Consider the following 26,560-nt stretch of genomic DNA (forward strand, 5'->3'; position numbering starts at 1 on the left):
CATTGGCGATACAGTGGAAGAATCTACCAAATACTTATTCCGATGCAAGGACCACACTGATTGAAAAGAATGTAACTTGAATAGCATCAAAGTAATCTGAATTTTGTAAGCAAGTCAGATGAAAGTATGCATGTTTAGGTTTTGTCCAATTTGATGGGTTTTTAGATTATTACTTATTTTAGGATGAAAAGTTCTCACTTTGACAAATCATTCCACATCTATTAATTTTTCCTGTTCTTTCGAGTTACAAAATGTTATTTGCAAAAGGAAATTCTCGAAAATTATACAACTATTCTATTTTACTGAGGGACAAAGGGGAGCCTTGGACCAATGGTAAAGTTGTCTCTGTGTGACCTATAGGGCATGGGTTCGAGCTGTGGAATTAGCCACTGATGCTTGCATCAGTGTAGGTGCCTACATCAGATTCCCTTGGGGTGCGGCCATTCCCTAGACCCTGCGTGAATGCCGGGCTTCCCTTTTTCTCATTCTATTTTATTGAGGGACAACATAGGCAAAAAGAGCAAATTTCATCAGATAAGAATCCTCTTGCTTTTAAGAAAAACAACAAATATAATATCTGCTTTCGCAAACCTAAATAAATAATAATTAAGTATTCCCTAGTTAACCAGTTATACTTTTGGATGATGTGTTTTACATAATTGAACATGGTATATCCGAGTTGATAAAGGTCTTGAATCGGACTTTCACATTCACCGATCAATAAAATAGCCCACGTGCTGGCATGATCAGTATAATTTCTATACTCAGCAGCTTTTTTTGTTTCATTGCAGCATTCTGTACTTTATAAGGGCCTTCAAGCAAATGTCTCTAAATATAATCTTGTGCTCTTTGTGTTGCTGTACAATTTTGTTTCCTAAAACTTTTAATGTGGTTTCTGACTATATATAACTTTGTGAAGCTCTTTTCATTTTATTTGTAGCGTATGGTGTGCTGCAGTGGATGCATTGACAGCATTTATAAAGAGTTTTATCTCTTCTGGTGCTGTGAACAAGGGGATCTTGCTTGAACCAGTTCTGTTATACCTTAGTAGGTATATACATGTGAAAGAAGTATCTTCTTATGTACGTTTTCTGTGAAAGTCTGATGGAGCTCTCTTATGTTGCTTATGTTTGTGAAAATTGTTAATACAGGGCTCTGTCATATATATTGCTGTTGGCAGCCAAAGACCAAATGAGTGTCAAACAGGCAGCGGAGATATTTATCATCAAGACACTAATAGCCTATCAGTCAATTTCAGATCCAACTGCATATCGGAGAGACCATGCCCGTCTTATTCAGATATGTGCAACTCCTTATAGGTGAATGTTTGATCCAGCTCATCAGCTATGACGTAGATATGTGTTTCCCTGGCAAGAGTCGTTCCTTTTCTTTTTCTACAAGGGCACCTCTTTTTCTTTTCGTTTTTGGAAGAGCGATGTCATTCTTATTTTTTCTTTTTCGGGACAGGGAAGCTTCAAAATGTGAGGAAAGTTCATGCTTGAGGATGCTGTTAGACAAAAGAGATGCTTGGCTTGGCCCTTGGAACCCTGGCAGGTACTTAGCACCAAAATCATGGAGCTTGTTCCTTTCTTTCTGTGGATTATTTGCAATTTCCTGGGGAGTAACTTTGTTTTTTCAATCATGGACTTGGCTATGGTTAATGATGTGCACATCATTACCAACTGTTGTCTCCTTTTAACTTGGTACTTATAACCCAATATAGAAATTAGTCATTTATCTTGTTGATTGTTCATCCAGGGATTTGTTTGAGGATGAACTTCGCTCATTTCAAGGTGGAAAAGATGGTCTAGTACCATCTGTATGGGATAACCAGCTTCCGAGCTTTCCTCAGGTAAACTTTCGCTGAAGAGGTTGACTTTCTGTGAAAGAAATATAATTTGCTTGACGTCATATAACTTCAGAAGCCATGAAGAGGATTCAAATTTTTCCCCTTGTTTGATATCCGTTAATAATACATGTTTCTGATCATGAAGCCGGAGACTATAAGCAAAATGTTAGTGAATCAGAAGCTCCTCTGCTTTGGCGACATATTTGCTTCCGAGGTAAGTGAATATGGTTGATGGCTTGGCTTTGTGTTAGAATTATGTGCATATATGGAGGCATTGATAGCTTGCAACTTAGTTTGTCATTGTTCCCCTCAGGATATTGGTGGAATGCTCTCACTCCTCGAAATGGTTGAGCAGTGTCTGAGAGCTGGAAAGAAACAAGCATGGCATGCAACCAGTGTTACAAACATATGTGTGGGCCTGCTATCTGGCTTGAAGGTGATCTAATAATTTAGACTTTTCATGCACTTGTCGGGAATTTTACATGTCTTACATCTGCTTCTCTTGTGCTTGCCTTCATCACAGGCTTTGCTTGCTCTACGTCCTGAACCCTTACCATTGGAAGTACTTAATCTGGCACAATCCATCTTTCAGGTTTTCACTATCTTTTTGTTGATATTTTAGTGCCCTTGCCTTTCTTGTCCTTTGCAGTCTTTCTTAGCTTTTGGTGTTTACCTTGACAGAGCATTCTGGCTGAGGGTGACATCTGTGCTTCTCAACGCAGAGCATCATCTGAAGGTCTTGGCCTATTAGCTCGGCTAGGAAATGATGTGTTCACTGCCAGATTGGTTAGTTCCATTTGAATCTTTTCACAACCTTCTGGTTCTAGGACAATTAGTGTCTTTGAATCCGTAAGAATCTCAATTACCCATGTTCCGTTGTCATTTTAACTGGTACGTGTCATTGCAGACAAGAGTGCTCCTTGGTGATATAAATTCAGCGGTAGATTCAAACTATGCTGGTTCAGTTGCTATATCACTTGGTTGTATTCATCGCTGGTAAGCTTGAATGGTGCAAACTTAGTGTGTACCTTTATCATTTCACTAAATACATACATGAATTCCTTTTATATGACAGTGCTTGTCGCTCTCGACTCTTTCTTACATGAAAATTTCTTCCGCAACCTTTGACCAATCTGGTGGTGCTATTAGTTACTTTCTTTCTCCCCTTCCCTCCAATGAAGAGATCTTTGGTATTGGTAATTATGTCGATGTGTTTCAACTTTAAATGCACCAATTCTGCTTGTCCATGAGCAGCTTGTCAAATTGAAGTGCAAAGCAGTATTTAAGGTAAATAAAGGTTTAATGAAAATAGCTGATTGTCTAATTATAATGCATTTTGGAGCTAAAATTTGTAAGCACCGATCAATTAGTGAGGTTTTGAGCTGACACAATAAAAAAAAGTTTACTTATGTCATGATGGAAGAAATACTTATCTCATGATTTGAGCAAATACTTAGGAAGTAGCTTATGTAATTAATCGATCCACTAAAGTCTTGAGTAAATGTGTAGGATCAGATCCCAAAGATAGTAAGTACTTTCTTTCTTATGAAAGAAAGTCTTCTCCAAAGATTCTATATAAATTTATTTATGAAACCGAGATAGTTATCTTTCTGCACTAAGAGGTTTGTCTGAGTATGCTGTTTGAATTGTAGTTTGTTTGTTATCTGCAGTCCTCATTCTGTTAATCCTTCTTGCAGCGCAGGAGGGATTGCATTGTCAAGTTTGGTTCCTGCTACTGTTAATTCTCTTTCTTCTTTGGCTAAAAGTTCAAACACTGCCTTACAAATTTGGTCTTTGCATGGTCTACTGTTGACTGTGGAGGCTGCTGGATTGTCCTATGTTTCTCATGTTCAGGTATCCATATATTCTGAGTATGATGCTTCAGTGTCTCTGAGAGCATCAGTTATCCACATTCTTTGATTATCATGGCTAACATTTGATTTAGTGCGTGTTTTTCTTATCACATTCTTCGGTTGTCATGGCTAACATTTGATTTAGTTGTCTGTTTCTCTTATCACATCTTGTAGAATCTACTCATGCTGACCAAATTTAAGATACACTTTTCAAATAGGAAGTGTTTGATAAGAAGAGGATGGGTTTAACCATCTTCTGGTTTATCGGAGGTCAAAAGTATCTCTTGAATTAGATGATAAATGATAGAAACTCTCAAACTTCAGCCAGCTGTTTATGGCTCATTCTTGAGCATATTACTTATCAAGAAACTAATTATCATGCTCAGATAACATATTTGGTTGGATCTAGTGGAAAAAGTCAACATATTCAGTTTTGAAGAAGAGACCATTGGCTAACAACAAAATGTGCTTTGCTAATAAATCGTTAAGATTTACTTGGCTACCTTCGTTCAGAAACGCATCTAAGTTCACTCTACTATTTTATGGATATGTTCTCCAGAGCATTTGGTGTTTGTGTCATCTTGTGTTTTGTAAGTGGGTGATTGTCCTTCCTGATTGCTCTTCGCATTGAAGCCTGATCGCGATAAATTGTTGATTAAGCAAATTTCTTGAATCGTTAGGCCTTAAAAGCTTCCCCACCTGATATTTTGTAAACTTTTTTTTTTGTTGCCATTTTATGTTCACATTGCTTCAAGAGGTTACCCTTCTGATATGTTGAACAAGAAAGGCGATTTATCATTTTTTTTTATTTGGCGCCTCTAGGTTCTAATTCAACTCTTCGTTTAAGTCTAAAGTTTCCTATCTTCTTTTACTTTCAGGCGACACTTAGCCTTGCCATGGATATTCTGTTGTCAAATGAGATTGGTTCGACTAACCTGCAGCAGGCAGTGGGACGCCTTATAAATGCTATTGTTGCTGTCCTTGGTCCTGAACTTTCTCCTGGCAGTATATTTTTCTCGCGTTGCAAGGTTTGTCAATTCAATCTTTAAGAAGCTTAAATCTGTATTTTTGATCCGTATTAAAAGAAGCCATCATAACATAAAGACAACAAAAGTGCAAGAACTCCCCCAAGCTCACATGGATATGTTAGAAAGCTAGTTTTAGTAAAGTGACCTTGCTGAGAGTATTTAGTTTTAAAAATTGAGAAACGTGTATGCCATTTGCTTACCACCTTTTTATGGCAAGTGTTATATGTGCAACCAAGTAACGTTGTATTGATGAATGAAAGATCGCGTATGGGTTACAAGTGTATGTCAAGTGTCTCTTAAACATTCATTAAACTCATCGTGTTTATTGACGTTTCTCTATATGTAGTCAAGTTTAACTGAGGCAAATATCGGATATGTAATGTACTATTCTCTCTCTCACAATTTATATGTCATACTTTCATTTTTAGTATGTCCCAAAAAGAATGTCATACTTCCTGATTTAGAAACATTTTAACTTTAAATTTTCATTTTACCCTTAATGAGATGATTTATAGCCATCAAAATGTCGACTTTGAGATTGTCTGTGTCATCTCAAAACATTTATCTTTTAGCAATTTTCTGGTTAGATAAATTTATAAGTATTGTTAGATATGTACATAATGTAGTTTTGCCCCACATTGGAATAGGAGTAGTATGTCTTTGTATAGTATAGCTATAAATAAGGACCTCTTGTATTGTATTGAACACACAATATCAATATATCATATTTTCTCCCGTGCCTTCTCACATGGCATCAGAGCTATCGTGAGAGATTTATCGTTGTGCATAAATTCCAGCGATTCCGGAAAGTGAAATGAGTCACCAGAACCCTTTTTTTCCGGTGACTTTTCAAAGTTGTTTTGCGTCTGCTTTGTCTCGGTTAGTGTTGTGCAAAATCCAACACTACCACAAGAGTAGTCACTGTCCGGCGACCAAACCCCAGTGAAAATCTCCGGCGGTAGTGTAGCGGTCGGAAGAACATTTTCCGGCGAAGTTCTGACGTTGCGTGGGCCACCTTGCGGCCATTTTTTGGCGACGATTCTTCAAGACAGATTGTTCCCCTTGCAATTCCGAGCCTACCCATCCAGGTTACACCAAATTCCGACCACTTTTATATTTTTTCGGCGTGAACAGTGATTTCATAAGTGGACTTCCGGCCATTTTTTGAAAAAGTTTCTTCAAAACAGTTGGGTCGTCTGGTAATTCCGATCCTACCCCTACTGTTTTTATTTCATTCTGACCATTTTGAATTTTTCCGGCTGCTACAGTAATATTCCGAGAGCTACAGTATTTCTGGCGTGAACAGTGTTTTCCGGCGCAGAACAGTGTTCTGTTTTCCTGTTGTAAACAGTGTTTTCTCAGCGATTTCTTCAGTTTTCCCAAAGGAGTTACTAATTTTCACTATTTCAAGTTAACCCTACTACTATTTATTGTAGCGACATGGGAACCGATACTTCGAATAGTCGGATGGTTTCTTTAGTGGATTATTTTGAATTTCTTCAGTACAAAGCAGGTAAGCAGGCATCTTCTAAGATCGCTTCCGTTGTTCAAACAGGTAATAGCATGACTTGTGTCTCTCAATCTTCATCCTCTGAGTCTTGGGTCATTGATTCAGGTGCATCAGATCATATTTCTGGTAACAAATCTCTTTTTACTACTATTTCGTATTCTCAATCTCTTCCAAGAGTCACAATGGCCAATGGGTCTCAAACCATGGCAACTGCAATAGGTCAAGCAAGCCCAATTCCTTCCTTACCTTTAGATTCAGTTCTTTATGTCCCTAATAGTCCTTTTAATCTCATAGTTGTTAGTCGCCTAGCCAAATCACTTAAATGTGCTGTTTTATTTCTTGATGACCATGTTTTTATACAGGAACGCAGTACAGGGCGGATCATTGGTACCGGACGTGAATCAAATGGACTTTATTACCTTATCCTTGCTAAATCACATGGACTCACATCTTGTCTTCCTTCAACAACTTGTCCTGTTACTGATTCACCAGATTTATTACATAAACGGTTGGGACATCCTAGTTTGTCAAAACTTCAGAAAATGGTATCTGGTTTATCTCACTTGTCAGCTCTAGAGTGTGAGTTTTGTCAGCTCGGTAAGCATACTCGCTCTCATTTTCCTCGACGTATTGATAATCGAGCAGAGTCACCTTTTACTTTAGTCCATTCAGATGTTTGGGGTCCTAGTTGGGTTAGTTCTACCTTAGGATTCTGCTACTTTGTTAGTTTCATTGATGACTATTCTAGGTGCACCTGGATATTTTTGATAAAAAATCGATCTGAGTTGTTTTCTATTTTCTAGACCTTTCATGCTGAAATTCAAAATCAATTTGGGGTTTCTATTCGCACATTTCGTAGTGATAATGCCCGAGAGTATTTGTCTTTCCCATTTTAGCAGTTTATGAAATCTCATGGGATTATTCATCAAACATCTTGTCCGTACACATCTCAACAAAATGGGGTAGCTGAAAGAAAGAATAAACATCTTATTGAAACTGCTCGTACCCTACTCATACAATCTCATGCTCCGTTGCGTTTTTGGGGATGCAGTTCTTACATCTTGCTATCTTATTAATCGTATGCCATCTTCAGCTATCCAGAACCAAGTTCCATTCTCTGTTATGTTTCCCCACTTACCTTTGTTCTTTCTTCCACCCCGTGTCTTTGGAAGCACTTGTTTTGTCCATAACCTTACTCCAGGAACAGATAAGTTAGCTCCCCATGCTCTTAAGTGCGTATTTCTTGGTTTCTCGAGAACGCAAAAGGGGTATCGATGCTATTCTCCTGACCTCCAGCGGTACCTTATGTCCGCTGATGTTACCTTCTTTGAAACCCAATCATACTTCACAGGTCCAGGTAATCACTTAGATATTTCTGAGGTACTACCAGTCTCTTCTTTTGGAGATTCAGTCACTCTCCCATCCATCTTCCTCTACATCTCCAGCTCCACCACCTATAGCTCCCGTTCCACCATCTATAGCTCTAGTTCCACCACATATAGGTCCAATTCCTCCACATAATCCAGTTCAACCTTCTGCAGCTCCGCCACTCTTGACTTATCATCGCCGTCCACATCCAGCATCAGGCCCAGGTGATTCACGTCCTGCATCAGATTCTGCACCTACTGCGGACTTGTCTCCTCTTAGTCAACCAATTGCACTCCGCAAAGGTGTACGGTCCACACTTAATCCTAATCCCCGCTATGTTGGTCTAAGTTATCATTGTCTGTCGTCACCTCATTATGCTTTTATATCTTCTTTGTCCACTGTGTCTATTCCTAAGTCTACAGGTGAGGCACTATCTCATCCTGGATGGCGACAGGCTATGATTGACGAGATGTCTGCTTTACATGCGAGTTGCACTTGGGAGCTTGTTCCTCGTCCTGCAGGTAAGTCTACTGTTGGTTGTCGTTGGGTTTATGCAGTCAAAGTCGGCCCAGATGGCCAGGTTGATCGGCTTAAGGCTCATCTTGTTGCAAAAGGATCTACTCAGATTTTTGGGCTTGATTATAGTGATACTTTCTCTCCTGTGGCTAAAGTAGCATTTGTTCGTCTTTTTTTTGTCCATGGCTGTTGTACGTCATTGGCCTCTTTATTAGTTAGACATTAAGAATACTTTTCTCCACGGTGATCTTGACGAGGAAGTTTATATGGAGCAACCACCTGGTTTTGTTGCTCAGGGGGAGTTTAGTGGTTGTGTATGCAGATTGCGCAGGTCACTATATGGTTTGAAACAGTCCCCTCGAGCCTGGTTTGGTAAGTTCAACACAATTATTCAGGAGTTCGGCATGACTCGTAGTGAGGCTGATCACTCTATGTTTTATCATCATTCTACTCCGAATCTGTGTATTTATCTGGTGGTTTATGTTGATGATATTGTTATTACTGGCAACGATCGGGATGGTATTACTAATCTGAAGCAACATCTCTTTCAGCACTTCCAAACTAAGGATCTGGGCAGACTGAAGTATTTTTTAGGTATTGAGGTCGCTCAGTCTAGCTCAGGTATTGTTATTTCACAGCGGAAGTGTGCCTTAGACATTCTTGAGGAGAGTGGAATGATGGGTAGCAGACCTATTGACTTTCATAGGGATCCGAATGCTAAGCTTCTGCCCGGATAGGGGAGCCTCTTGGAGACCCTACGAGATATAGGAGGTTGGTTGGAAAATTGAATTACCTCACAGTGACTAGACCTGACATTTCTTTTCCGGTGAGTGTTGTAAATCAGTTTATGGATTCCCCCTGTGATAGTCACTGGGATGCAGTTGTTCGTATTCTTCGGTATATAAAGTCAGCTCCAGGCAAAGGATTACTATTCGAGGATCGAGGCGACGAGCAGATTGTTGGGTACACAGATGTTGATTGGGCAGGATCACCTTCTGATAGACGATCTACATCTGGATATTGTGTTTTAGTAGGAGGTAATTTGGTCTCGTGGAAGAGCAAGAAACAAAATGTAGTTGCTCGATCTAGCGCCGAAGCGGAATATCGGGCCATGGTTATGGCAACGTGTGAGTTAGTTTGGGTCAAGCAGTTGCTCAAGAAGTTAAAGTTCGGAGAGATCGACTGTCACTTTGTCAGAGAAAAAATACTTTTAGGAGATATTGTTACAAAGTTTGTAAAGTCGAATGATCAACTAGCAGATATTTTCACTTAGTCTCTTACTGGTTCTCGTATTAGTTACATGTGTAACAAGCTCGGTACATATGATGTGTATGCACCGGCTTGAGGGGGAGTGTTAGATATGTACATAATGTAGTCTTGTCCCACATTGGAATAGGAGTAGTATGTCCTTGTATAGTATAGCTATAAATAAGGACCTCTTGTATTGTATTGAACACACAATATCAATATATCATATTTTCTCCCGTGCCTTCTCATAGGTATAAATGAAATACACCTGAATATCATTTTTGCTGAAAAAGATGGATGAATTTTTAATTAGATACTTTTTAATTATTAAATATCAATACACAGGAACCTATATGTGATTACAGCATTTTTATGTTACTTTGTTTCATGAGCTCAAGTAGGAGTGTCAAATTTGGTGAGGGATATAACGGGTATGTGTAGTCTGTAGGTTTTATTGTATTTTAAAGATATCCATGTCATCCCTGATCAAAGTGGGCAGGTAAAGTGATGGCAATAGAGCTATGGCATCATTAGATAAATAACAAAGTATGCACAAAAAGTTGATATCCTCTGGTCCGAGGAATTTCTCTGGTAAAAAGTAGTGCGATGCTCTTATCAAGAGATAAATACATTAAAAAAAATGGAACAACTTCCTTGATAGCCTTATTTGTCCTAGAACTATTTATTGTAAAGTTTAGCGTATAAAATGTTATGGGGTTTCTGCCAAATAATCCTAGTATAGGAATTGAGATAATGAGACGCAAAAATCTACTAAAAGTTGGAGGACTAAACAAAACGACCTATTAGGATGAATTTTTTTACCATATTTGAAGATCTTTAATTTATTTTTGACCACAAGGAATTATAAACCGTGTCGTCTTGTCACTGTTCACTATCAATGTATGATATTCAATTATGCGTACAAAGTTATCTAAAAGATATAAAATATTTGCATGGGGTAATGCATGCAGTGAATAATCTTCTTCACTGGTATGTGTTTAGCATATACGTCTTCCAATATATTGAGGTGGCTTTTGACTTCAGTAGCACCATTTCTTTTATTGCTTACTAGATTTGTCTAACCTTAATTTATCCAGTTTCAATTTAATCTTGTGTTTTTCTTCAGTCTGTCATTGCAGAGGTCAGCTCCCGGCAAGAGACTGCAACACTTTATGAGTATGGCCACTTGTTATTCATATATTTTTCCCCCTTTTCTATTAACCAAATAAGAAGCAATAGTTTTGAGACCAGTGTGGTTTAGGTCTGGCGAGGACATCAAAGCACTTCATTTGACTCATGCCTGCTTCATCTAGCTTTGTAATATTCACGTTGAATTTTTTTAGTGTTCAGATTTTAATCTTATTTTTCTTGTTAATTCGAAGGAATGTCCGATTCACTCAGCAGCTAGTTCTTTTTGCGCCACAAGCTGTTACTGTGCATTACAATGTGCAAACACTGCTCCCAACTCTATCCGCAAGACAGGTAGTGCTTTCTCTCCCTTGGAAAAAGAGGGTGGGGGATCAGGGGACTGGGAGTGACTCCCTTTTTGTTTAATCTTGTGAGTACTAAAACTTCTGAATTTCATTTACAACAGCCAACGCTGCGACGTTTAGCTCTATCCACTCTGAGACATCTCATTGAAAAGGATCCAGTAAGTAATTTGACTGTGACCTATGTTCCATCCTGTGCTTTAGATATTTTGATTCCTTAAGGCTAGGTTTTGCCAGTTGTCAGGGATATAGACGGAACAATAGCTCTTTCTATGCATTAAACCTCTGTGGTATAATATAGAGCTTGCTCGAATACTAATTAGGACGAGCTAATATTCAAGAATCAAGTTAATTGCTTAAACTCTAATGATACGAGTTCTGTTCAAATATATGTTAAACTAGAATATGGCATTATAGGCAATAAAATACTCTTCATATAGTCTAAAACTTGAAAATCCCTGAAGAGCAAAACTTCACATCAAATGGGGGTCAGATCCTTTTAATCCTAACTAAAGTATATATCCCATGTGAGAAACAAAAAACACCACGAGAGCACAAGTATTCATCGACGGAATCCAGAAGTGGAACTTCACGGCACAGCTCCACTGACACAGAAGTTTGTTTTATTTGCCCTTCTTCCTGTTCCTTCCACCAATCCACGTCCCCCCATCCGAACTCCTAACCCTTCAACTTTTTCCCTTGGCTTAGAAATGAGGCAACCTCCCCCTCCCCCCCCCCCTCTCCCACCCATCGGGCTTCTGCCTGGCCATCCCCCCTCCCTCCCTTAATGCAGGCACCATTCCTGTATTCAGAAGAATACATTGAAATCATCAGCCAGGTTATATACTGACAACCTTTTGGATCTTGGTTGAAATCCTGTCGTGCCTGTTTGGGTGGCTTTTCTGAATACTCTGAAGTGACTGCAAACTACAGGGCTGTTTTGTGCAATCAACTCCAGACTTCATCCTTTTGATGACTTCTTTCATTGTTCTCGACATTCAACTGGCAGGAAAACTGCTCCCATATGTCTTTCCACTTGGAAAACATAACATGTGAAAATCATACAGCTAAGAACAGCCTCTTTAAATGAGAAATGTAATATATACTCGAGAAGAGTTTATGAAGAATAATAAAATGGCAATTTCAGGAGATCTATTTTCAATTCACTCATAGTTTCCGAGTTCCGATTTGTCTGCTTTGCACTATATTTTAACGGATGCTTGATGTTGTGCAGGGGTCCATCATGAATGAAAATATTGAAGATACATTATTCCATATGCTGGATGAGGAAACTGATGCTGAGTAAGTTATTATGCCCACACAAACTGGTCCTAACCCTTATCCCTTAATTGTTCTCTAATTTGGTCTCTCTGTTTGTTTGGGCTGGCTTTATTAGTTTTAGGTCTAGCGTCTGGCGTTCCTTTTCTTTTTTGGAAATGAGTTAACTATTTAGATTGAGGGAGGCCCAAGGTCCATTTTCTTAACGGTGTGAGATTAATGAAATGCTTTTTACTAGTAAAAGCAAAGTTAAGCACTAGAATCATTTGACTAGGGAGGGAAGTAATTTAGGAGAAAACTGCTATAGGAAAGAAATATGTGGGTATATCATACTTCCTAGTTTATGACACAAGATGAAATAGTTAACATCGTTTTGTATCATTCCCAAGCATGAAGAACGACATTTTTATTGATTTAGTTCCTTGTATAAAGGTAAATGTTCCCCCTCTGGCCCATAAGAAATGTCAAGTTCGGAATACGAGAGGCAACCATGTAATTTTTGGTGTGATTGAACATTGAGTTCCTTCACTTTTTGGAAAGAAAATTTACAAGTTTAGAAACTACACACAAAGTAATGTGTAAACCACAATTTTAAAAATTTAAAATATTTATGTAATTTTTGAGAAAATTGTAGTCAAACACAAATAATTGACTTCCCAAATATTGATAGTATCATATACTCGGACTAAGGGAGTAGCTGGTTGAATTATACTACTCAATTTTTAATGCCATGCATCTTCTTTCTTTACCCCCATGGAAAGTGTTTGCTGCATTTCCTTTTTGTTGCTAGCTTTGCCTGTTTGAGTGCTCTGTATTAATCTACCTGAATAGCTTTATATTTGCTTTACTTTTGCTATCTCTTTTTGCTTTAATTATCTTAATGTTTTACCCTCTACCTGTAATTGGATGCTTTCAAATTTGTGTACTAACTTTTGTGCCTTACTTAGAGTTCTTCCAATTCTGCAGGATTGGCAGCTTAGCACGGACCACAGTTATGCGGTTGCTTTATGCATCATGTCCATCACAGCCATCACGATGGCTATCAATTTGCCGCAACATGGTAATTTTATCGTCCACATTGCCCGCTTATTTTTGTAATCTGGTCAACATCTTCGGGATAAGCTATTCTGAAAATTGAAGGAGTGTAGTCATGAAATGAAAATATCTTACTTTATTTTTAATTAAACTATACTGAACAGGATTAAAAGATTCTTCAAAACTCCTCCGTGAAATATTTATGATCTTATTCAAGGATTATGCAGCAAGTTAAACCAGTTATCATATGACTGCATGTAATTCACAGCCCAGAGTCTAGCATTTATGCTCTCGGCAATCTTTACCTTGCCTGTTTAGTATTTTTGCCTTGTGTCACATGGCGCGTGCAGTTTCCCTTCTTGGTTTTTATAGTGTTTTATGCCGGTGATGAAAAATGCTTCACTGAAATTGTTTATTGTGTTTAGATTCTTTCGTCATCCTCAAGAGTGATCAGCAGAAGTGACAGTTCACAGAATGATTCTTCAAGTGGTCTGGATGGTGAAACTGGACTTAATTATGGAGATGACGATGAGAACATGGTGTCTAGCTCCCAAAACCCAACCTTCCAAGGTTATAGAAGCAATCATCCCATTGCTTATCTTCCTAGGAACAAGCACCTCAGATATCGAACAAGAGTTTTTGCTGCAGAGTAAGTAGCCAATTGTTTCCCTGGTGTATCATGACGTTTGCTTATTCCTCCCTCTAACAGACTTTGGTTTTATGCTCCTCTCTTTATTTCCTCTCACTGCACCTCTGTTGTATGCCATTTGTAAGCATTTTCTCTGACATCATCTTGATCTTCCTTCTTAGCCACAACCCACCCTTCAAACTCGTATAATCAGCCAACGGAGTTTTTATGGACAATTATAAAACAATTATGTAAGGATAATGAAATGTCAAAAACAGCGACAGCAAATCATTAATGCCAAAGAAGCAGAGATAATGAAACAAAAGGAATATGGCAGGCATCTATCTTCTACAATTGTGGTGTCCAACATTACTTCACACTATTAAATGCTATTTAGATAATATTAAGTCTTTACACTGTACCCACCTGTATGTGTTCTCTTTAATGAAATTTGTTGTACCTTTGTGAAGATTGCACAAATTTAAATGTTATTTGGCTGTACCTTGTTATTATCTTAGGCCTATATTTCTCGTCTAGATGGATGTATAACTATACTATTCTTCCAAAAAAGACGCACACAGAGGAATGCATTATGCTGCAACTGAATTGAGGCTAAAGGCCAACAACCCTAATGCAGTTAACTAATCCAGTAAACTTAGCTTGGAAAGCTTTTCTTGATAAGGTCACTTGGAAAGCTTGTAGCAAAGTAATATGGGTGCAATCTTGTGTTCAGTCCAAATAAGTATTCATCAAAATAGCATTTCGGAACTGTTTCTGCTCATTCACTCATGAGGGTATCAAGATCTTGGATTGGTGTGCTAATGCGATTGCATACCATGTGCTCCTGACCCATAAGCTTATCTGTTCTCCAAATTACGATGAAAACAGAATCCCCTCATAATTCCATTTTATGAGCTGTCCCAACTCATTCTTCTCTTTCTCGTTGCTTCTCATTTTATTATTTGTCACTGTGAGAATCTTTTCCCATCTATTAGTGTATATCTTTTCTCCAAATTGCTTTGTCTTATCAAGAAATGGTTCTGCTTGTTATATAAAAAAATTCCACGTGTTAGTCTCTGATATAACGTATCCATCTGAATAATTTTCTCTGGCTTTTAGGTGTTTGAGTCATCTTCCTGCAGCAGTTGGAAAGAATCCAGCCCATTTTGATGTAGCGTTGGCAAGAAAGCAGTCTGGCAGTGGACCAACTTCTGGAGACTGGCTGGTTCTTCAATTGCAAGAACTTGTTTCACTTGCTTATCAGGTGCTAAAATTCGAAATCAACACCTTGTTGCACTAATGCTATTAAAATCAGCTTTAGTGTGCGGAATAAATTAATTCTCTCTCATCACTTCTTACAGATCAGCACAATTCAGTTTGAAAACATGCGGCCAGTTGGTGTGACCCTACTGAGTACTATTATTGACAAGGTACTGTTTCAATGTTTATTCAACTATTCGGTTGGACTTAATCACTTATGGTCATTCAAATGGTATCTTTTAGACATCAGCCTATACTTTGACGTCTAATTTGATGATTTGTAAGTCCATATTAGATATTAGACTGCAATCAAGGTGCAGTTCATCTGCCTTTGCATTTGATTTGGCTACTACACCTTGATTTTTACTATTTCAAGATATTAGCTTTCCTCTTATTAGACATAATACATTGAAGTGGGCCATAATTGTCTAAAGGGGATCTCGCTCAGTCTGCATGTCCTCTATCCTCGTACGATAGACCTTATCCCAGTGAACCTTTCATAAAACTTAGTATGTAAACTACTGCATTCCAATGACAGTCGCACGGAGCTTGGAGATACTAACCACACTGACATCAAATGAAATGTTTGGTCGTGTGATCATAAGGTCATTGAGCTTGCCAACCAGTCTTCGACAATGACCTTCGAAGGTTCCCCCTTTCCAGGAGACAGTCTTAAACATTCGGGTCAATTGGAACGGATTTTCAATTCAATATGCCGGGTTCTTCCCGTATGTCTTTGTGAAATGAAAAGTCCACTGCTACATTGTGTCACCACAGTGCAGGAGGCTAGGAAGTATTTTATCTTTTGTTTAAGGAAATGCTGCTTTAGAGGATTAATGCATTCATGATAATCACCTGTTATAACAATGTTGTTAGAGATAGCTATGTAATTGTCCCACATTGGAATAGGAGTAGTATCCCCTTTGTACAGAGTAGCTATAAATAGCACCTCTTGTATTGCATCACACACAATATATATCAATATATATCATATTTTCTCCCGTGCCTTCTCACATGGTATCAGAGCTATCGTGAGAGATTTATCGCTGTGCATAAATTCCAGCGATTCCGGGAAGTAAAATCAGTCACCGGAACCCTTTTTCCGGCGACTTTCAAAGTTGTTTTGCGTCTGCTTTGTCTCGGTCAGTGTTGTGCACAAAATCCAACACTACCACAAGAGTAGTCACTGTCCGGCGACCAAATCCCAGTGAAAATTTCCGGCGGTACTGTAGCTGTCCAAAGAAAATTTTCCGGCGAAGTTCCAACGTTGCGTGGGTCACCTTCCGGCCATTTTTTTGGCGACGACTCTTCAGGACAAATTGTTTCCCTTGCAGTTCCGAGCCTACCCATCCAGGTTACACCAAATTCCGACCACTTTTTTATTTTTCCGGCGTGAATAGTGATTTCAAAAAAAAAGTGGACTTCCGACCATTTTTTGAAAAAGTTCCTTCAGAACAGTTGGGTCTTCTGGTAATTCCGATCCTACCCCTACTGTTTTTATTTCATTCCGACCACTTTGAATATTTTCCGGCTGCAACAGTAACTTTCCAACTGCTACAGTAGTTTCCTATTCTGGTTCAGTGTTCCTTACTCTATTTTCAGTGGATTACAGTTGATTATTTCTCTTATTTGGTAATAATTTACAAGATGTCTTTGGGAATTGATGTTTTTGGGTCTAAAAGCATGAGTTCTGGAAACTCTAATGTTATGATTACCTCGGAACCTTTAATGGGAGGTTCAAACTACTTAGCTTGGGCTTCATCTGTCGAGTTGTGGTGTAAAGGTCAAGGTGTGCAAGATCATCTGATTAAACAGTCTAGCGAAGGAGATGAAAAGGCGATAGCGCTTTGGGCAAAAATTGATGCTCAATTATGTAGCATCTTGTGGCGTTCTATTGATTCTAAGTTGATGCCTTTGTTTCGGCCATTCCAGACATGTTATTTGGTTTGGGCAAAGGCTCGTACGTTATACACTAATGATATATCTCGCTTCTATGATGTGATATCACGGATGACAAACTTAAAGAAGCAAGAATTAGATATGTCTACTTACTTGGGTCAGGTACAGGCAGTCATGGAGGAATTTGAGACATTGATGCCAGTTTCTGCTAGTGTGTCAAAACAACAAGAGCAGCGACAGAAAATGTTTCTAGTTCTTACACTCGCTGGACTTCCTCATGATCTTGATTCAGTACGAGACCAGATTTTGGCGAGTCCGACTGTCCCTACAGTTGATGAATTATTCTCTCGATTACTTCGCCTTGCTGCAGCACCAAGTCACCCAGTGATTTCATCACAGATACTTGATTCCTCTGTTCCTTGCATCCCAGACAGTGGATGTTCGGGCATCTCAAGCTATGGAGAATAGACGAGGAGGCGGTCGTTTTGGGAGATCTAGACCCAAGTGTTCTTATTGTCACAAACTTGGACACACTCGCGAAATGTGTTATTCCTTAAATGGCCGTCCACCCAAAAATGCCTACGTTGCTCAGAGCGAGACTACAGGTAACCAGGGCTTTTCTGTATCTAAAGAAGAATATAATGAGCTCCTTCAGTATCGAGCAAGTAAGCAAACATCTCCACAAGTAGCCTCAGTTGCCCAGACTGACACTCCTATTGCTGGTAATTCTTTTGCTTGTGTTTCCCAGTCTAGTACTCTTGGACCATGGGTCATGGACTCAGGCGCTTCTGATCATATCTCTGGTAATAAATCACTTTTGTCGAATATTGTATATTCACAGTCTCTTCCTACTGTTACTTTAGCCAATGGATGTCAAACTAAGGCACAAGGAGTTGGACAAGCCAACCCATTGTCTTCTATCACCCTAGATTCCGTTCTTTATGTTCCTGGTTGTCCTTTTAGTCTTGCATCTGTTAGTCGTTTGACTCGTGCCCTCAATTGTGGTATATATTTTATTGATGATTCTTTTATTATGCAGGACCGCAGTACGGGACGGACAATTGGTACAGGTCGTGAATCAGAAGGTCTTTACTACCTTAACTCGCTCAGTCCTTCCACAACATGTCTAGTTACAGATCCTCCAGATCTAATCCACAGACGTTTAGGACATCCGAGTTTATCCAAACTTCAAAAGATGGTGCCTAGTTTATCCAGTTTGTCTAGATTAGATTGTGAGTCGTGTCAGCTTGGGAAACATACCCGAGCTTCCTTTACGCGTAGTGTTGAGAGTCATGCAGAGTCTGTTTTCTCCTTGGTTCATTCTGATATATGGGGTCCTAGTAGAGTCAGTTCAACCTTGGGATTTCGTTATTTTGTTAGCTTTATTGATGATTACTCAAGATGTACTTGGCTTTTCTTAATGAAAGATCGTTCTGAGTTATTCTCTATATTCCAGAGTTTTTGTGCTGAAATCAAAAACCAATTTGGTGTCTCTATCCGCATTTTTCGCAGTGATAATGCCTTAGAATATGTATCTTCTCAGTTTCAGCAGTTTATGTCTTCTCATGGAATTATTCATCAGACATCTTGTCCTTATACCCCTCAGCAAAATGGGGTTGCAGAAAGAAATAGGCACCTTATTGAGACTGCTCGCACACTTCTAATTGAGTCTCGTGTTCCGCTGCGTTTTTGGGGCGATGCAGTTCTCACAGCTTGTTATTTGATTAATAGGATGCCTTCATCTCCCATCAAGGGTCAGATTCCACATTCAATATTGTTTCCCCAGTCAGCCTTATACCCTCTTCCACCTCGGGTTTTTGGGAGCACATGTTTTGTTCATAACTTAGCCCCGGGGAAAGATAAGTTAGCTCCTCGTGCTCTCAAGTGTGTCTTCCTTGGTTATTCTCGTGTTCAGAAGGGATATCGTTGTTATTCACCTGATCTTCATAGGTACCTTATGTCAGCTGACGTCACATTTTTCGAGTCTAAACCTTTCTTCACAACTGATGTCACTTCTGCTGACCACCATGACATATCTGAGGTCTTACCTATACCAACTTTTGAGGAGTTTAGTAATCCTCCTCCACCTTCAACCACAGAGGTTTCACCCATACCAACTTTTGAGGAGTCCGGTGTTATCCCTCCTAGTTCCCCAGCCACAGGAACACCACTCTTGACTTATCATCGTCGTTCGCGCCCTACATCAGGCCTATCTGGTTCTCGTCCTGCACCTGGCACGGCTCCTACTGCGGATCCTGCTCCTAGTACACCGATTGCACTTCGAAAAGGTATACGGACCACACTAAACCCTAATCCTCATTATGTTGGTTTGAGTTATCATCGTCTGTCATCTCCCCATTATGCTTTTATATCTTCATTGTCCTCGGTTTCCATCCCTAAGTCTACAGGTGAAGCATTGTCTCATCCAGGATGGCGACAGGCTATGAGTGACGAGATGTCTGCTTTACATACAAGTGGTACATGGGAGCTTGTTCCTCTTCCTTCAGGTAAATCTACCGTTGGTTGTCGTTGGGTTTATGCAGTCAAAGTTGGTCCCGATGGCCAGATTGATCGACTTAAGGCACGTCTTGTTGCCAAAGGATACACTCAAATATTTGGGCTAGATTACAGTGATACCTTCTCTCCAGTGGCTAAAGTGGCATCAGTTCGCCTTTTTCTATCCATGGCTGCAGTTCGTCATTGGCCCCTCTATCAGTTGGACATTAAGAATGCCTTTCTTCATGGTGATCTTGAGGATGAGGTTTATATGGAGCAACCACCTGGTTTTATTGCTCAGGGGGAGTCTCGTGGCCTTGTATGTCGCTTGCGTCGGTCACTTTATGGTCTAAAGCAGTCTCCTCGAGCCTGGTTTGGTAAGTTCAGCACGGTTATCCAGGAGTTTGGCATGACTCGTAGTGAAGCTGATCACTCTGTGTTTTATTGCCACTCTGCTTCAAGTCTATGTATTTATCTGGTAGTCTATGTTGATGATATTGTTATTACGGGCAATGATCAGGATGGTATTACTAATCTGAAGCAGCATCTCTTCCAGCACTTTCAAACTAAGGATCTAGGCAGATTGAAGTACTTTCTAGGTATTGAGGTTGCTCAATCTAGCTCAGGTATTGTTATTTCTCAAAGGAAATATGTGTTAGACATTCTTGAGGAAACAGGGATGACAGGTTGCAGACCTGTTGACACGCCGATGGATCCGAATTCTAAACTTCTGCCTGGACAGGGGGAGCCGCTTAGCGATCCTGCAAGCTATAGGCGGCTGGTTGGTAAATTAAATTATCTCACAGTGACTAGGCCCGACATTTCTTATCCTGTGAGTGTTGTAAGTCAGTTTATGAATTCTCCCTGTGATAGTCATTGGGATGCAGTTGTCCGCATTATCCGGTATATAAAATCGGCTCCAGGTAAAGGATTACTGTTTGAGGATCGAGGTCATGAGCAGATCGTTGGGTACTCGGATGCTGATTGGGCAGGATCACCTTCTGATAGACGTTCTACGTCTGGATATTGTGTTTTAGTAGGAGGAAATTTGGTGTCCTGGAAAAGTAAGAAACAGAATGTAGTTGCTCGGTCTAGTGCAGAAGCAGAATACCGAGCAATGGCTATGTCAACATGTGAACTAGTCTGGACCAAACAATTGCTCAAGGAGTTGAAATTTGGTGAAATCAGTCGGATGAAACTTGTGTGCGATAATCAAGTTGCACTTCATATTGCATCAAATCCGCTGTTTCATTAGAGAACTAAACACATTGAGATTGATTGTCACTTCGTCAGAGAAAAGATACTCTCTGGAGATATTACTACGAAGTTTGTGAGATCGAATGATCAACTTGCAGATATTTTCACCAAGTCTCTCACTAGTCCTCACATTGATTATATATGTAACAAGCTCGGTACATATGATTTATATGCTCCGGCTTGAGGGGGAGTGTTAGAGATAGCAACGTAATTGTCCCACATTGGAATAGGAGTAGTATCCCCTTTGTATAGAGTAGCTATAAATAACACCTCTTGTATTGCATCACACACAATATATATCAATATATATCATATTTTCTCCCGTGCCTTCTCACAAATGTCATCAACCTAAATAACTAAGGGGTCGTTTGGTTGGAATACGGCTTATGCCGGTATAAGTTATGTTGGGATAAGTTATGCTGGGATTGTTGTTTATTCACTGTTTGGTATGTTGTATTAAGAAGGACAATTGCATAATTTCTAAGAAGAAAGTATAAGTTATACCGGTGCTAATTACCCCACCCTCTATAAAGTATAAGTTATCCCGGTGTTAAAAATAACACCGGGATAACTTATACCTGGTTTGCTAACCAAACAGAGTATTAAGGTGGTATTAAATTTTTATACCACCCCTATACCTTCTTATACCTCATACCAAACGACCCCTAAGAGTATGCATTTGCCATTGTGAGAATGTTTAAAACCACAGAGTGAACTATTCTTCTGTACATGCCGTTATGCCAAGGGACTAATGCTTATTGTTCTTTGCACATTGATTCTTTGCAAACTTTTACATCTTTGGTTATTGCTGCTCATTTTAGTCCCACGTATAATTGGCGTCAAGATTATTATGTCCTTTCTTACATTGTCTTTGTTGAGTTTCATTTGTAGTTTCTCATGCTTATCATGTGTTATTGTCAATGCTATTACTATAAATTTCAGTTTGGAACATTGGACCCTGAGCTTCCTGGACACCTTCTACTGGAACAGTATCAGGTAAGTCCTTGGATCATTCTTTCAGTTTATTCTATTAAGCAGCTTGTATACTTCCTAAATGTCCTAAATAATCCCAGCTTAAAGGCATAATCCAAATTTGATGCAAAATCCTTACTGATATTAGCTCAACTAAGCTAGTTATGTTACTTCTATTCAGGCCCAATTGGTATCTGCAGTTCGAACTGCACTGGACTCATCCTCTGGCCCTGTCCTATTGGAAGCAGGCTTGCAGCTGGCCACAAAGGTTATAGAATGCTGCCATGCATCTAGTAGTGTAAATTGATTGCTGTAAGCTTTAAACGGAATCACATGTGGAAATTGCAGATATTGACATGTAAAATCGTTAGTCGGGATCAACTTGCCGTAAAACGGATATTTTCATTAATTTCACGGCCTCTAAATGAATTCAATGACCTTTACTATCCGTCCTTTGCAGAATGGGTCTCATGCAAGGTTGGTTGCTTCCTGTCCAGATTATTTAAAGAAAAATTAGGATAGGCATATTTCCTTACACTTTTTTCTCCTATCTAAGCCATTTCTCAATGTTGTCTTTCCAGATCAAAGTGAGACTCCTTACAGCACATGCATCTCTGAAATGTTACACCTTTGCGTTCTTGAAAAATCAACAGAAGGAGATTTCCGATGAATATTTAGCTTTATTGCCTCTTTTCTCTGAGAGTTCAAAAATTCTTGGAATTTACTGGCTCTGTCTTCTGAAGGACTACAGCTATATCAGGACTCAGTCATTTCCTAAAGAAAATGTGAGCTCATAGTTTGATACATGTTTCTCTCTTTAATAGCTATAGCTTCTTTCACTTCTAAGGGAATGGAACACTAAGTAGTTGTTGCACTCTCTCTGCTAATTCTGGCAATTTTTTCCATGTTCCAATATGTACTACATGCAGTGGAAACCATTTCTTGATGGAATTCAGTCAACACTAGTTTCAACTAAATTGCTAGCATGTCTGGAAGAAGCTTGGCCCCTGATCCTGCAAGCCGTGGCATTGGATGCGGTTCCTTTGAACACATATATAGAACGATCCTCAGAAACTGAAAATCAATCTGTTACGGACTTAATTTCTGGGTACAGCATGGTTGAGTTAGGTTCAGAAGAGTTTCGATTTTTGTGGGGCTTTGCTCTTCTTCTTCTATTTCAGGGGCAAGATTCGGTTCTTGGTCAATCTAGGCTACCTATTGGTTCTGTCAATGCCATATTATGTGGTGGCGGTGTTGGTGAAGAAGTAAAGTCGACTTCTTTGAAGTTGTGTGAAGTTGTGTTGCCTGTGTTTCAAGTCCTGTCAGCGGAGAGATTTTTTAGCGTTGGATTTCTCACTATGGTTTCCTGTCAAGAACTGCTGCAGGTACTTTCAATGTCTTGTTGTTCCTGCTAAGTCACTCCAAAGTAATTTGGTTGTCTGATCTGTATTTGCATTATGGGTATCGTAACCCTTTCTTTTTTTCTTGGGTGTGCATTTTAAGGTTCTCCAGACATATCATATAGGCAATCAACTATGCAGGACCTCACATAGATTGTAATTATTGTCACTGAAAAATTGGTTTCTTCTTTGGAGAATATCCATGCTGTGGTTCTTCATTTTTTATATTCCAATTTTGAACCTTTATTATCATCAAACAAATGGCTTTTGGCATGCTTGTCATATATGTTTTTTCTTTCTTCTTCTGCTCGTAGGCCTCTAACAAAATTTTCCATATAAAGATCTCTAATGAAATTAATGTGAACTTCTGCAATTGAATTTTGAAATTTTCTTACATGTGGCTTTCTGCAAATTGCTTTTATTGATACTTTGGAGTCTGACATGATGAAAAGACCACTTTAAGATGCCGAATGCTGGCTTTATCAAAAAACGATACTCAACGCAGGTTAAAGCCCATCGCAGAGTCATACTTTGTTATGGAACCTGATAGAAGGACCTTGGGCCTAATTCAACCCCAAAAGCTAGCTTATGAGGTGAGGATTGCCCAAGACTATATAAGGAGACCAAGGACCTCAAATCCCACCGATATGGGACAACTCAACACCCTCCCCCACCCCCATGCCAGGCCTGCAAACTGGAGCAGGGACAACATAAATGGTGGTCCAACATCGGTAACAATAATTGGGATGAGCTTGGCTCTGATACCATGAGGACCTTGGGCCTAACTCAACCCCAAAAGCTAGTGTATGAGGTGAGGATTGCCCAGGACCATATAAGGAGACCAATGACCTCAAATCTCACCGATGTGGGACAACTCAACAAAACCACCAGAGTTTTACCTGTTCAAAACAAAAAAAAGAAAAGAAAATAGAGCCACCAGAACTCTCATTTGGAGTTCCTATTACTCATTATGAAGCTAGAAAGTATGCATTACTGTTGATTATTGTATTTGAGCATGTCATAACTTTGTCCAGAGAGCCTAAAGGTTCTCTTGGTAATGTCCCAAATATGACGTTAGAGGTTGAGGACACTGTATCTTTGCTGAGATCGAGTCCCTTCTTTCCAAGTTCATAGGACTCAGCTTTCAAGAGGCTATTTACTGCGTTGACACTGATAGTCCAGTTAAACTAGCTTGGTTTTTGAGTTGACATATCAGGAAGGAAAATAAGCGTATGTACTTTTAAACTTCTAGTTGGTTAGTTTTTCCTGCTTTTGGTGAATCTTCTCTGTTAAAACTATTAGGAAGGAAGGAGTAGATATTTAACATATAAACTTTTTCTGATTTCTACCCTAGTTGCTTGTCAAGCTTTATAGTATGCAAATATCCTCCTTCATTTCCTTCTTCTAGTCCTTTTTGATGTAGTTTTTGAGAGGCGGGGGTGCAGGAAGGTGCTAACTGAAATTTTTAGTGAAAAAGGAGCGAGGAAATTAAGGGATTAACTTTTTGGTTTCTACACTAGTTGCCCATGAGATGACATAGTGCGAGGGAGGGGGGGGGTAACACTAACCTGGAGGTTTGGAGACAGACTCTGGAGTTCGAAGGTTTCAAGTTGAGTAGGACGAAAACAGAATACTTGGAGCGGAAGTTCAGTGATGGGACACATGAAGCCAAAGTGGAAGTGAAACTTGATATACAAGTCATCTCCAAGAGAGATAGTTTCAAATATCTTAGGTCTGGAATCCAAGGCAACGAGGAGATTAACGAGGATGTTACACATCATATTGGAGTGAGGTGGATGAAATGGAGGCTCTCTTCTGGTGTTTTTTGTGATAAGAATGTGCCACCAAGACTTGAGGGTAAGTTCTATAGAGTGGTGGTTAGACTGACCATGTTGTATGGGTATAAGTGTTGATCAATCAAGAAATCTTATGTCCAGAAGATGAAAGTAGTAGAAATGAGGATACTGAGATGGATGTGTGGGCATATCAGGAAAGATAAGATTATGAATGAAGTTCTTAGGGACAAGGTAGGAGTGTCACATGTGGAGGACAAGTTGTGGGAATCGAGGTTGAGATGGTACGGGCATGTAAAGAGGAGAGAGATAGATGTCCCGGTTAGGAGGTGTGAGAGTTTTACCATGAGGTCTGACGAAGGGTAGAGGTAGGCTGAACAAGTACTGGGGAGAGGTAATTAGGTAGGACATAGGACATGAACCTTGATAGGAAGGTGTAAAGGCCGAGTATTAGGGTTGCAAGTTGACAGGTAGTCGCGAGTTTCTCCTAGTCTTACCCGTAAGTAGTATTAGTACTATTCTTGTATTTTCTTATTCTTAGATCTTTATTATTACTCGTTTTGTCGTTCGCTTCCGTTATCTTTTTGCTATGGTGTGTTGCTTCCTTTTCATTGTTTCTTGAGCCGAGGGTTTATCGGAAATAGCCTCTCTACCTCACAAGGTAGGGGTAAGGTCTGCGTACACATTACCTTCCCCAGACTCCACTTGTAGGATTACACTGGGTTTGTTATTGTTGTTGTTGTACACTAGTTGCCCAGGAGGTTTCTTCTAGGATGTCAATGTCCTTCATTTCATTTTTCTTGTCTTATTTCAATGCATTTTTTTACGAGAAGGTGCAGTAAGTTTTCAGTTAGATATTCTCATTTGACGTGCCTCTAGTGAAGTCTAATCAAAGTCATAATTGAAATGGATGCAGGTTTGCTTTTTCTCCATTTTTGTTGAAGATACATGGGACAGTCTTGCAATCTCTATTTTATCACAGGTGACATCCCATTTCATGTCATGATCGTGCTATTACTTTCAGGATGTAGCTAATGAAGGGTCCTTATTACACGTCAATGTCCTTCTTTACATTGAAATGCAGGATGGCTTACCAATCTTAAGTGAAATTGATATGAACCCTGGTTCTATATATGTTGTTGTAAACTTTGCATTATTTATGATTTTCCTTTTATGCACGACCTTTTATTGTCAAATAATATCTTTGGATGACCTAAAGGACTTGATACTGTCAAGTTCTTTATGGCTTAATTTGAATGTATTTTCTTAGAGTTATGCAGGCACATATTTGAATTGCTTATCTATATGTGCATAACAGCCCCATAAAGATCTGTCTTTGAACTTCTTGTTTCTTTTTCGTTGGTTTGGTAGATTGTGCAGAACTGCCCCACAGATTTCCTGAAGACGGAAAGTTTTGTGTATTTAGTATCAGAACTTTATTTGGCACTTCTTTTTAAATCCTTCACAAGGTACCACTTCTTTTCAGTGAAGTCAAATTACCATATCCATGAAACAGTAACAAAAAGTAATTTTGAACTAACTTGCTTTGCCTTTGTCAGTGCAACTTCTCAGTACCATTCAAGTCAGGACGATATTGTTTCTGTCTTACTTACCACAGCACCGACACTTTTAAAACGTTATGAGCCAAAGGTGGGTGTCATGTCTTAACAGACAGTTCCT

General features: G+C 39.3%; 2 protein-coding genes and 1 pseudogene across 3 annotated transcripts in view; all 3 read left to right on the plus strand.

Annotated features, from left to right (window-relative positions):
- Positions 1 to 26,560, plus strand: part of LOC104238850 (protein SWEETIE) — a 62,706-nt gene that overhangs the window by 24,721 nt on the left and 11,425 nt on the right. Inside the window, exons 16-42 of the mRNA XM_070168071.1 lie at positions 941 to 1,051; positions 1,152 to 1,319; positions 1,468 to 1,554; positions 1,759 to 1,852; positions 1,995 to 2,063; positions 2,163 to 2,285; positions 2,373 to 2,441; positions 2,531 to 2,635; positions 2,757 to 2,845; positions 3,547 to 3,703; positions 4,581 to 4,730; positions 10,499 to 10,548; positions 10,755 to 10,854; positions 10,967 to 11,023; positions 12,097 to 12,164; positions 13,107 to 13,200; positions 13,601 to 13,824; positions 14,923 to 15,067; positions 15,165 to 15,233; positions 21,658 to 21,711; positions 21,869 to 21,955; positions 22,036 to 22,164; positions 22,269 to 22,472; positions 22,617 to 23,072; positions 25,797 to 25,862; positions 26,252 to 26,349; positions 26,440 to 26,530. Coding sequence (XP_070024172.1) covers positions 941 to 1,051; positions 1,152 to 1,319; positions 1,468 to 1,554; positions 1,759 to 1,852; positions 1,995 to 2,063; positions 2,163 to 2,285; positions 2,373 to 2,441; positions 2,531 to 2,635; positions 2,757 to 2,845; positions 3,547 to 3,703; positions 4,581 to 4,730; positions 10,499 to 10,548; positions 10,755 to 10,854; positions 10,967 to 11,023; positions 12,097 to 12,164; positions 13,107 to 13,200; positions 13,601 to 13,824; positions 14,923 to 15,067; positions 15,165 to 15,233; positions 21,658 to 21,711; positions 21,869 to 21,955; positions 22,036 to 22,164; positions 22,269 to 22,472; positions 22,617 to 23,072; positions 25,797 to 25,862; positions 26,252 to 26,349; positions 26,440 to 26,530 — 3,214 coding nt within the window. The remainder of the gene's footprint in view (positions 1 to 940; positions 1,052 to 1,151; positions 1,320 to 1,467; positions 1,555 to 1,758; positions 1,853 to 1,994; positions 2,064 to 2,162; positions 2,286 to 2,372; positions 2,442 to 2,530; positions 2,636 to 2,756; positions 2,846 to 3,546; positions 3,704 to 4,580; positions 4,731 to 10,498; positions 10,549 to 10,754; positions 10,855 to 10,966; positions 11,024 to 12,096; positions 12,165 to 13,106; positions 13,201 to 13,600; positions 13,825 to 14,922; positions 15,068 to 15,164; positions 15,234 to 21,657; positions 21,712 to 21,868; positions 21,956 to 22,035; positions 22,165 to 22,268; positions 22,473 to 22,616; positions 23,073 to 25,796; positions 25,863 to 26,251; positions 26,350 to 26,439; positions 26,531 to 26,560) is intronic.
- LOC138886359 (uncharacterized mitochondrial protein AtMg00820-like) lies at positions 6,245 to 9,608 on the plus strand. 2 transcript variants are annotated; one of them, XR_011405050.1, is made up of 2 exons: positions 6,245 to 6,366; positions 8,024 to 9,608. XR_011405050.1 is itself a non-coding variant. In XM_070167442.1 (2 exons), the coding sequence occupies exons 1-2, from the start codon at positions 6,294 to 6,296 to the stop codon at positions 8,348 to 8,350; spliced, it is 393 nt and encodes a 130-aa protein (XP_070023543.1). In that variant the 5' UTR covers positions 6,245 to 6,293; the 3' UTR covers positions 8,351 to 9,608. The 2 variants fall into 2 exon arrangements, 1 of the variants encoding a protein (XP_070023543.1); XM_070167442.1 differs by having other exon boundaries at positions 8,031 to 9,608.
- Positions 19,752 to 20,911, plus strand: LOC138886360 (uncharacterized mitochondrial protein AtMg00810-like; annotated as a pseudogene).

The sequence above is a fragment of the Nicotiana sylvestris genome, chromosome 2 (genome assembly GCF_000393655.2).
Source record: "Nicotiana sylvestris chromosome 2, ASM39365v2, whole genome shotgun sequence".
In the NCBI taxonomy this organism is placed as follows: domain Eukaryota; kingdom Viridiplantae; phylum Streptophyta; class Magnoliopsida; order Solanales; family Solanaceae; genus Nicotiana; species Nicotiana sylvestris.

Excerpts from the sequence above, each read along its gene's own strand:
- LOC138886359 (XM_070167442.1), top strand. The coding sequence starts at position 6,294 with ATGACTTGTGTCTCTCAATCTTCATCCTCTGAGTCTTGGGTCATTGAT. Across the intron at positions 6,367-8,030 it reads TGCATCAGATCATATTTCTG|GTGAGGCACTATCTCATCCT; the intron begins GTAACAAATCTC and ends CTAAGTCTACAG.